The 11,956-nt window shown below is 40.0% G+C and overlaps 2 protein-coding genes and 2 pseudogenes across 2 annotated transcripts, besides 10 other annotated features; all 4 read right to left on the bottom strand.

Moving 5' to 3' along the window:
* Nucleotides 1-11,956: part of a sequence feature (sequence corresponds to BAC RPCI93-26F19) that runs on past the window's edge.
* Nucleotides 113-136: a microsatellite.
* Nucleotides 980-1,024: a microsatellite.
* Nucleotides 1,025-1,058: a microsatellite.
* Nucleotides 1,257-1,279: a sequence feature (AT_rich).
* Nucleotides 1,547-1,587: a sequence feature (T-rich).
* Nucleotides 2,021-2,056: a sequence feature (AT_rich).
* Nucleotides 3,264-3,291: a sequence feature (AT_rich).
* Nucleotides 3,673-3,790: a microsatellite.
* Nucleotides 4,232-8,548, bottom strand: Tb927.6.130 (annotated as a pseudogene).
* Nucleotides 8,752-9,177, bottom strand: Tb927.6.120 (hypothetical protein, conserved; the record flags this gene model as incomplete). The annotated part of the gene is made up of 1 exon (XM_840052.1): nucleotides 8,752-9,177. The coding sequence occupies one exon, from the start codon at nucleotides 9,175-9,177 to the stop codon at nucleotides 8,752-8,754; it is 426 nt and encodes a 141-aa protein (XP_845145.1).
* Tb927.6.110 (hypothetical protein) lies at nucleotides 9,541-9,777 on the bottom strand (the record flags this gene model as incomplete). Its single annotated transcript, XM_840051.1, has 1 exon — nucleotides 9,541-9,777. One exon carries the CDS (start codon nucleotides 9,775-9,777, stop codon nucleotides 9,541-9,543), a length of 237 nt encoding a protein of 78 aa, XP_845144.1.
* Tb927.6.100 lies at nucleotides 10,631-11,956 on the bottom strand (annotated as a pseudogene).
* Nucleotides 11,126-11,253: a microsatellite.

Here is an 11,956-nt window from a genome sequence, read left to right as displayed (position 1 = left end):
GTTCCTATCATAAAATATGTATCATCTTACAAGACACAATAATAATGGTCATGATAAAGGTTCTGAATTCCCTGTATTTAATTTTGGACGGTGATGTGAGGAATGGATTCAAAAACAAACAAACAAATAAACAAACTGAAGCCTCCTGTTCGTAAATGAAGGGTTTTGTGTTCACATCGTTGGAGAGTGTCGGCACCCGGAGATATACTTTTCTCGCTTTGCAGTGTGTGTTTCACTACAGTTTCCGTTCGTTCTGCCATATGGGAAAATAAATTGTTTTGGATATTTGAGTCTGCGCCGCCTTCCCCACTCAAAGCACCTTGCATAATGAGTATTATTGTAGTAAATTTTGAGTTCTCATGAGGATTTCACACTTCACACGCGCAAAAAAAAATTGTTACAATGACTCGCTTACTGTTGCACACATGGAAATGGTGACTGCGATAGAAGCTTCCCTTAATTTGTGTCATTTTCGTGAGAGTTGAGTTTTAAGCAACATTGTGCCTCCTAAACCTCGATACGCATTTTAAAAAAATGAGATTAGAAAACAGACTCACTGTTTGATACAGAAAGTAAGAGAACTTGGCATTTAATTATTATTATTATTGAACACACATTCATATGTTACTTTTTTCCATCACCGTTAGGAACGTAACACTCATACGTTAAAGAACCACCAATACGCAAATATTTCCATACGCCACTTCACTGCCTTCAAAGCGCTGCCCAATTGGTTTTGAATGTAAGTGCAATACAAAAGAAAAAAAGCATTTTATAGAAATAATTCAGTAATAAAAAATATGGTTAAACTTCCCCAGCACCTTTTTGAAACCTTTTGAACTTTGCGCATCTGTAAGGTCAAAGCAAATCAAAGATTCTCCAACCATTGATGTTTACATTATTTCCAATCGACCATGTTGCTTGAAACAGATGTTGGAAAGAAAATATCAAAAATAAAATAGTGATGGATGAAAACCTGAATATTAATACTGACAATAATAATGGTAATAAAAATGGTAGTAATAATAAATAAATAAATAAATAAATAAATAAATAAAATTACATTCCTTCAGTGCATTGCATTTATGCAGGGAGTATGACTCGTAGAAACCTGTCTCATAGTTATTTATGAGTTCATAACAAACAACTCGGTAATGATGCGTCATGAAATGTTTAATCAACGAAACTTACATTCCCCTTATAATACGACGCAAACAGAACAAACATCAGTCACAACCGCGATTTGTTTCAAAATGATTTATATATATATATTTTTTTTGCGAGCATGTAGAAGCAAATAAATACAACAGCGTGCGCAGAGGATTAAGTGTGCAAACAAATGAAACAACGATAAAAACATTATTTACAAGATTAAAAGAAAGTGCCGTTTGAATAAAGAGAAATGAAGCAAGAGGTAGCAATAAATCGTATGTTTTTATACTTACTGCAGATATTTAGTTTGTAACGATTAGTATTATATAAACAGCAACATATGATGAAACTCAGGAATATATCAACTAGACCTCAGATTGTTTGACAAACAAGCAAAAAAGAAAAGAAAAGAAGAATAATATGAAGAAAAGAAAACATCTGCTGTTAATGTCGCGCAACATATTTCAACAGTTGATTCACACTACAAATTTCTCATAAACATACGATTTAAATCACCACTTGCACATTCCCTTTCGTGTATCGTTGTTTTGACTTCAAACAGCTTACAAGTGTAATCTGCTGATGCCATCTTTACATAATAAAATGAAACTATTAAAGTTTATCACAGTCCGCAAATTACGGGTTTTAGGTTGCAGTCGTCGGTTGTTCTTCCCTCTGCATAATGGTCTCTCATTAACATACGAATATCTCTCAACAAAAATATTCACATTACAGAGATTAGGTGATGAATGATTTGAGTCAACTCCTTCCACTTGTAACTTCATCACGGCATGGTTGCGGCTCACAACAGAAGGAAGGGTGGTTTTGCTCTTAGGTTGAATGATACCTGCAGTTCCAACATAACTCGATATATATGTATATATATATATTCTTTATTTTATTTCTACTTTCTGCACTTCTCCACTTTCGTGTTGTCCATACAACAAATATCTCTTTACCCGATGGTGAATGAGATGTGGTGTGCTGTTTGGAAACTGAACTACATTTTTAGCTCAGAGTGGAAAAGCTGAGAAAGTGTTTTTGTTTGAAGAGTCAGTCAGTCGAAGCATTCAGCATTTGATTAACTCATAAAACATATAATTTATATTTAACCTTCCAATACCATCGCTCGAGCAGAGCAGTTTCTTGTCATAAAGACATTAACCACATGCTAAAAATTTCCACGCCACCAGACCACACTTATATAAACTCGCAAAAAATAAATAAATAAGAAATAAGCGGTTGCATATATCATACCACCTCTTGCAGTGCAAACCGAAAATAGTGCGTCGCGGTAGTGCGCTTGAAATAAGTAAACGAAAAGATTCCTGTATCATAACAGTCTTTCACTATTTCCTGAAGTATTTCAATCTCCAACTAAACATCATGTAAAACACCTTAAAGCCACTCCACTTTCCAATACATAAAAATCCCACTAATGTTACTCTCATGTGCCATCGCAGTGCGTCCTCATGCTTTTAATTTCAGTAGTCATTCACCTCCCAAGTTCCGTAAGCATTTACTGCTAATAATGTAAGCGAAACAATTTGGGGATATGATATTCAAATGACAGTTGTTCTTCGATTTCACATGCATCTTGCTTCAGATGCAGCGCTGCCTTTCGCCTCTTTCTTTTTTTCTCAAATAAATACATAATATTTGATATTTTACTATTTCGAATCGGTGTGGATTTGTGTAACTTAAATGTGCGGCTGTCTATAACTTATCAGTTAACAGCAGTGTCTAATTAATTTAAGTGTGTGAGGAGGAAATCCTTTTCTTGTTGTTGTCAAATAAAAAGTAAATATGAAGGAATACATAATTTAACTCAGCAGTGTTTTCTGGAAAGTCATAAACATATACGGATACGGTAAGAAAAGGAAAATAAAATAAATGAAAGGATTTGCTCTCGCCTTCAGTTCTTCTGAGGCATCATGTTGTAAGAAAATAATATTTCCCAAAACCAGTGAAATGGTTACTACATTTTCCCATGCACAAGTAGCACAAATGTTAATGGGTTAAGGTGGTACACAACCCTTTGCTGCGCAAGGGTATTCGGAATGTATGACATCTTCACAAATATTTGGCCCAAATAATTCTGAAAGGAAATGTAATAAAATAAATTATGTTATTAAAAAACCAAACAAATACAACAAGTTATAATATAATTTTTTAATGAAAAGAGAATATTGAATCGCACTGTTTGAGAATATAGATATACCAGTGGCAAGTGTAAAAAAGAATCACGAGACACGTAATGTGTTGTATTATCCTCTCCCATGTAAGAACTTGGTGGTCAAGATGGTGCTCTGATATAATTTATTGTAAAGTCACTCTGTCATTTCTTTCAGTAAAGCAAATAATAATAAGAATAATGAAATATATTCACTATACTTTAATGGTATATAAACTTCACCTCCTCATATCATTGACAGGTATACAGTACTGCAGAATGTTGAGTGCTTTTACTTTTCGGGTGTGGCTATGAGTAAGAATTAAATGTGAATGTTGTGTTTCATGTAATAACAATAAGAACGATAGAAATAATAATAATAATAATAATAATAATAATAATAATAATAATAATAATAATAATAATAATAATAATAATAATAATAATAATAATAATAATAATAATTCAATATATATGTGTGTGGATGTGTAGTCATAAAGTTAGAAGGGCATACAAAATAAGATATGTTCATTTGACATAGTTGTAATATGAACGAGAATAATACAATATTTACTACGCTTGCGACTAAAATACAAATTTCCACTGAGAAAAAAGCCTTGTGCATACACACACGCTCACTTTCCTAACTGTTCTTTATTCTTCACAATATATGATTGGTATGACTTAGTGAAATACGAAGCGCTTAAATAACTGTAATGAAATCCTCGTATTTCTCGTAATTAATATAGTGTAACATACAATATCATCCATGTGAATTGTTACTGGTATCTGTTTGAGTAACAGTGCCTACAGTGAGCGAACCACTCAAACTGGCTGTTAAATTTAATAACGTGTTCTCAGCAATAAGTTGTTCCAATTATACAAAGTGAAACAATGGATCAAATATTAACGGATATGTACCCTCCTTTTTCTCAGTTCACAAGAAACATCAGAGCAGCCACAAACGTTGTCTAGGTCAACCCAAGAAAGACATGGCAATTCCAAAAGACTTCTGAATCCTTCTGTGGGCCTTCTGACATCATGTCTCTGACTGAAATGCAATTTTTTAATTGATTTTATCCTCCCAAGTGGTGTAATATCATTAAGATTTTCACAATAAGAAAGATTGAGCTCCTCAATGGTATGGGGTGGTTGAATTTCCCTGAGATCTTCATCTGTAATAAGAGAACAAATCAAGTTAAGAATGCGCAACCTCGGAAGAGTGAAAAGTGCACTAAACCCCTGCGTTAGCTCTCTGCATTTCCCTATATGCAACTCCTCCAGTGTTTTGATATTAGCAAGACATGAAGCATCGGTCATATAACACGATTCAAGGTTGAGTGTGACGAGGGATTTGCATCTGCTGATATAATATCCACCGTAACGGGTCGTAACTCTGGCGGATTCCAAGTTGAGCACACGAAGTCGTGGTAATTCGCTTAGTGCTTCCCAGCCTGAAGTTATGTGGTAACATCCGCTCAGATTCAATTCCTCCAGTGCCGTAAGGTTTGATATATGAGATATATCTGTTAATTTCTTTGAGTAGGCGATATCTAGTGATTTCAACGAGCGCATGGCGCAGAAACTCTCAAAACATTTGTTTCCCATATCGAAAGAGCGGAGTCTCAGTACATTAAGCCATGGCAGTTTCCTAAGATCCCCTACGTCGTTTAATAATCTGTAAGAATAGGCGACTTTCAACTCCCTAAGTGTTGCAATGTTGGAAATAAGTTTGATGTCGCARAGTTCCTTAGATCCTTTGATAGTGAGTTTCACTAGGGATTTGCTCTCTCCTAGTGAACTGAGGGAGAAAAAACTGAGTTTTACGTGCCTCAACGCCAGTATCCGTAGCCTTGGTAGCATTCCAACCTTGAGCAGACCTTCCTTAATGTCCACACAATTCTCAACGGTGAGCTCCTCCAGTGAATTGATGTTGTTTATCGCCTCGATATTGGACACACCGTCGCACCAATACAGTTCCAAATTTCTGAGATATTTGCACCCGCTGATGAGACGTATGCCTTCGTTGGTAACATAAGTTTCGGAAAGAACCGCTACACGTAGTCGAGGCAGCTTCCCCAGTGCCTCCCAACCTTTTCGTATGTGCTTACACCCGCTAATATTCAGTTCTTCCAATGTCGATAGGGAAGATAATGCTGATATATCGGTTATAAAATTACAGATTGATACGTTAAGTGACTGCAGTGACTTGGATTTAGAGATACTCTCAAGCCCTGAGTCAGAGACATCTCCGTCCTCCAAATTCAGTACCCGAAGTCGTCTTAGGCTGGAGATTGGGGGTAGATAATTTATTTCACTAGTCTTTTTGAGCAGCAATTCTTCAATTACCGCAGCTGTGGAGAGGAGTCTCTCACACAACGATTCATCTCCATGTTCGAGATTCAGCTTCACAAGTGATTTGCTATACGCGCCGTCAGGAAGTTCTTGCATCCATCCAGCATTTATGCCACATCTCTTCGCATCTAGTTTGCGAAGTTTGGGCAACTTTCCAAGAGTTTCAATACCTTTTCTGATGTTAGGGCAGCAATCAAGGTTCAACTCCTCAAGCATAGTAATTTTAGAAAGTGCTGTGACGTCTGTTATATCTTTGCAAAACGCAAGGTTGAGTGTATTCAAAGACTTGCACTCGCTAACGTGCCGTATGTTTTCATCATTAATGCGTGTATTCGACAGTGTGGCTACACGCAGTTGGTGAAGTGTGCCAAATACATTCCAACCGGATGTTACATTACAGCAGTTGTCAATGTTGAGTTCCTCCAATGCTGTAAGGGAAGCTATTGCAGAAATAGATGTTATTTTCTTGCAATGCGAAAGATTTAATGACACAAGTGGGATTGAGCTTGTGCAGATATTCTCAAGGGAATTATTATCAACTTGTGTCCGTCCTAAATCCAGTACACGAAGCTGCAGTAGCCTGCCCAGTGTTCCCATTCCAGAGGTTACTTTGTCACAGTAGTGGAGATTCAGTTCCTCAAGTGTAACAAGGTTCGAGAGGGGCTTGACATCACCAAACCCTTTGCAATTCTCAAGACTGAGCTTTACAAATGAGTTACCATTCCCTAGTGAACCAATAACTGAATCTTCCAACTGTACACCCTTTATGTTCAACACACGAAGCCGTGGTAGCTCTCCAAGAACGCTCAGCCCTTTTCTGATGTTTGAACAACTATCAAGATTCAACTCCTCAAGCGTAGTGATGTTAGAGAGAATTGTAACATCAAGTAACTTATTGCAGAAAGAAAGATCAAGCGTAACAAGGTTTTTGCACTTGCTGAAATGGGATATGTCTCTATCAGTAATATGTGTATTCGAGAGGATTGCCACATGTAGCTGCTGAAGTTTTTCAAGTGCTTCCCATCCTGCATTTATCCTAATACAGTCACTTAAATTCAGTTCATTCAATGCTTCAAGGCTTGAAATATGGGACACATTTGTCATTTTCCAACAATGGGAAAGGTTGAGGGACGCCATTGTCTGTGATAGGCACAAACTTCTGAGAGACTCATTGTCGGTATTTGTGCCAGACAGGTCCAACATTTTAAGCTGTGGCAGGTTTCCGAGACATCCAATTCCTGCGTCAATACCCGTGCAGCCGTGAAGGCTTAGTTTTTCCAGAGTCAAAATGTTGGCGAGTGCTTCCACATTACTCAGTCCCGTGGTACTCTCTATAGTGAGCTGTAAAAGGGATTTTGAGGCACCAATACCAGCAAAGCCAATGGAAGAGATGTGTGCCTCCTTTATGTTAAGCACACGCAGGTATGGCAGTGTACCAAGGCAACCCACACCACTAATGATGTCAGCACATTTTTGAATATTCAGCTCCTCGAGTGTAACAATGCTGGATAAGAGTGTCATATCACCAAAGCCTGCGCAGTCATCAAGACTGACCTTTACAAGTGATCCACCAGTCCCAACTGAATCGAGAGATGGCTCGCTCAGGTGCACATCCTTCATGTGCAATACACGAAGCTTTGGTAATGCCCACACAACGCCTATCCCTCGTGTTATTCGGCGACAACCGTTAAGGTTCAATTCCTCAATAGCAGTGGCATTGGAGAGTGGATTCATATCTGTCAGCTGAATACAATAAGAAATGTTCAGCCTTTCAAGCGATCCACAGTCACACAAATCCTTCAGAAAATTATCTTCCACAGGTACACCACTCAAGTCAAGCATACGCAATCGTAACAACCTGGCCAGTGTTCCAATTCCCTTCGTTATGTGGTAACAGCTGTTTAGATTCAACTCTTCAAGCGCTGCAAGTTGTGAAATTGGGGTTGCATCCGTGATATTGTTGCATTCGGATACACTCAGTTTGGACAGTTTAGCACATGCACTTATTTCCTCCACACAGTTGTCATCAATATCTGTGGAATTTAACTCAAGACACTTCAGGTTAGTCAAGCGAGAGATTCCTCTGATATTTGTCAGTTGCATGGTGTCAGCAATAACCAACTCCTCCAATGTTCCAATATTGAATAAGTGACGAGCGCCATTGTTGTCAATATTGTTGCTCTTAAGATAAAGCCTTTTCAACATATCAAGGTTATTCAAAGATATGATATTCACAAGTTTTCCGCGCGGATATTCAATGCGTAACTCTTCTAACTGCTTTAGCTTACTGACTCCTTGTAAGTCGAAGTTCTCATCCTTTGATAGCGCAATGGTTAATTTCTTTGTATGAATGCGGCCACAGAGTGAGGAAAGAGCACCTTCATATAGTCCTTCGTCACTGAAGGCATTATCAGCAGCATTATATAACGTTACTCTATGTATGCATTCGGTGTCATCACACACACCACCTTGCCTTTCGCCACTCATAGCTGTGAGATTACTCATGAAACATTTAAGTGCCTTCACACTGCTTTCCAGCCGTGTCGTTTGTTTAGTCAATTTCTCATGCTCATTCAGTAATGATACCACAGTTTCATCATTACTGGCGTCACGCGTCTCTTCGGTGATTGTAACGGTGGTGAGTTTATTTTGTTCAGTAGTTGATGGTTCCTTTAAAGCTTCTGACTGCTCAGGTGATGAGATGCGCTGTCGCTTTCTTCCTTGGTTTCCTGACATTGTAGTTCCCGTTTCCGATTCCTTGAGGTACTGAGTGTTGAGGAAATGCTTTTTCTTTTTTAATAATAGAGCTAAGCGATGAATCAAACGAGGGGGGGGGGGAAGTGTTATAAGGAAGTAATTGAGGTGCATGCCAAAATGTGTTATGGTCAGTGATCCTAACCTTCATTCAGCAGTCTTTGGGCACAAAAGAAATGATAAATGTAATGAGGTTGTTTTGTATATATATAGAAATCAATAAAGTGTGGCAAAAATATACTATTTATTATTCTCAGTTGCTTACACGCTTAGCAGCCACAAGGGATAAATTTTATTCTCGTTGTTGTATTTATGAATTACTGACCCAGTGCCTGAAGCACGCAGTAACAGTAGTTTCTGACAGTAGTATCAGGAAGTCTCTGCACTTCCTTAAACCGGAAGCTAACCTTCGCCTTCACGACCTTCCCTTGCAGAGCAACTAGCATATAATTCTTATGCATTGATGTCGCAGCATGGAAAGCAAGGTGACACTTGCCTTCCCTTTCATTGGCTGCAATATTTTCCAAAAGCACGGCACACACAACCACAAAGCTGTTAGAATAATCCCAATCCTCACTCTCTCCACGAGCCACCCATCTATGGTAGTGGCTTGAAATTTCAATTAATGTCATTGCGTGAGCCCAAACGCAGTGACAAAACGGAAAGAGAAGACACATGGAAACACCTCCCGGATATGACACATACGCTTTATTTACCTCGGCCGCAGAAACCAATTGAAACATCTACTGTGAAAACTGAAAGGACAACAGTAATTAGGGAGACATATGGGCACTACGGTTTCCCATTAACTGTGGACAGGCGGAAATGTGTTGATTGAATGTCTTAGATAATCACCGCTACAGGCGGGGAAATTCCATTCCCAAACTTTGCGTCCCGGTCCCTTTTTTCAGGTATTGAAATATCTCTATAAGAAGCCCGGAATGCGTGTTCGTGCATGCCGTGATTTGTGTTGTGTTTGCATGTTAAAGAAATACCAGTGGTACATTCGATTCGAAAACACATTTCAAAAGCCTTTTGGTCTTTCCTTAGCCTGACGGCAGTAACCATGATTCCTTTCATGAGTTCTGCAATGTTGAGGGAATGTTTTAGAATGTATTGCCATTTTTTTCATAGTTGGTTTTGCCTAATGTAATATTTCCTCCACAAGTGGTGTACACGCGACTTCTGTAAGTGAAACCAGTTGGAGAAATAACAAGCGGAAGTGTGGCAAACAAAACACAGTTACCTTCATAATTGGAAAAGGAGGAAGTGAAGCGGGTTCCCACAAGTATTGTGTAACCCCAACGGAAGGAAAAAGGAAAAGGGAACACGAAAGGGAACATTATGGCGCCATTGAGTATTAATATGCAGCGACTTTTGCTTGACTTTGTTGGTGTTGGTGAGCGTGCGTGCCTCAGTGGTGAAAGCTCATAAGTTTATGTGACGAATTTCTCAACCTTTTGTTTGTCCGACAGATTTACTGTTTGATATCTCGCGCGGTTGGAAATACGCATTCCTCAACAGGGGAAGTGAAACGGATAACTTGTAAGAGGGGATGAGGGAACGCAAGTGTGGTGCAGTGCAGGTTTCACGGTGGAAAAAAGAAAAAGCATCAGGGCAAATATCAGGGACACCGCTTCACTCACATGGACGGAGCCGTCGGGTCATTTTCCAATGAAGGGATGGGAATATTGGAGCAACTATGGAGCATGTAATTTTTTTTGAGGAAATAAACAAAACAGCTCTTGTCATCCTACAAACAGGAGCCCCCTCTTTTCATACAACCCAAGAGGGAGAGAAAAACAAAGGGAGTATTATTATCTTCGTTTTGCACGCAAATGCAGTACTCTGACATTCTGGCCATACTTCATAGAAGTGGCAGCAACAATGCACAGAAAAATTTAAAAAATGACGTTTAAAGAAAAACATATGCCCACGCTTCGTTACCGTATGTAAAATCCCGTACTGATGGCCACGGTGTCGACGATACCGTTGATTGGCCGTCTTTTACCAACTCCTCGGTTCGAAAAGGTTAAGTGCGGGGAATGACGGCTCCAACAAGCGGTAAAAACTTATTGACATTAAAATGACCTAATTTCTGGTGGCCCACTCCCCTCTACAAATCACAACGCATGTGACATTATATAAGCTGCGTGCGTAAGCAGCGCTCCGTAATATTATGCATTTGTCCATTCGGCGCTGTCAGAAATTGTGCAGCCCCTTCGGAAGGAATGATGCAAGAAACACAGCTGTAGTTCCTGTGCGAGGTGTACGGCAACGAAGGGACTCTTACTCGATATTGTGAACAAATCACCAACAGTTTTCACCTCGTAGCAGTCATACCTCGCAATCAGTGAACGAATCAGATAGTGATGTGTTGCAACGGCATCAGGCATCAGCTCAGGGTGTGCAGCCCACAACACAGTCCTGCTCTCAATGTCAGTAAATATTAGTGTCACAGGGTCCGTTGGTTCCTTGGGTGCAAGATTGTTATCACGGGTGCCACGGAGAGGGAATCACGCAAGTAAGCTTAGACATATTGCAAGAGCCACAACGAATAAAGAGTCATCAACCACACCAGCAAGTTGTGGGGGGTTGAGGGCATTACCGTTGGGGACACCGCACACCAACGACGGCGACATCGCATTCTGTAGTATTGGTGCATCTGACCGTAGCGGACGTCCCACTGATCACACACACACACACACACACACACACACACACACACACACACACACACACACACACACACACACACACACACACACACACACACACACACACACACACACACACACACACACACACACACACACACAGACTTATATCCGTAACACCGAAGTTTGTCACGCAGTCATCAGCGGTAACAACACCGTTGATTATGCAATCATAATGTTTGTACGGCCCATATAACGCATGCCATCAATGATGATTACTGTTTGGTTGAAGAAAAGGTCGACCAGCAGGCCGGACGTTACCCTTTCCATGTTTTGCAGATTCTCTTGTATTAGTCTACCCGTGGCGAAACCCAGCACCGACAGCGGCGTCCACTTTTCCACCTCACGTACCGCCTCGTGGAACCGTTGCACAGTCTACGATGTCGTGTTGATGTCTGGGCAGCAAAGCAAACTTGTTGCGAACAAAAGGTGCTTGGTGCCATCGCTATTGTCGAAGGCTTGCACAAACTCATTGTACAGCAGCGCAATGTCAGAGAACTGGACAAATACGCGCGCCTTGTCTTGGATACGTAGATGCTCTTCAATTACCACAATGCCATCAACGGCAAGTCCAATGATAAAAGTGCCACCACTTTTCAGAAGATACTCTCCAACAGAGTCCCCTGCAGTCAACACAACGGTAGAGCTGAGGTTCAAGCCAAATGTGAGCAGTGCCTTTCTTAGCGCATCAATGAAAGCGGACGCCTCACCGCTCCTTACAACGCAATTGGTGGAAGTCAGCACGAATGCTGGAGAGGGAGCTCGCTAACATGCATAGCTGCTGCTCCATTGTTGGGGACAAGTG

This window comes from Trypanosoma brucei, chromosome 6, assembly GCF_000002445.2.
Source record: "Trypanosoma brucei brucei TREU927 chromosome 6, complete sequence".
Classification (NCBI taxonomy): Eukaryota; Euglenozoa; class Kinetoplastea; order Trypanosomatida; family Trypanosomatidae; genus Trypanosoma; species Trypanosoma brucei.
The sequence above is the reverse complement of the archived record's forward strand: the minus strand, read 5'-3'. Positions and strand labels throughout refer to the sequence as shown.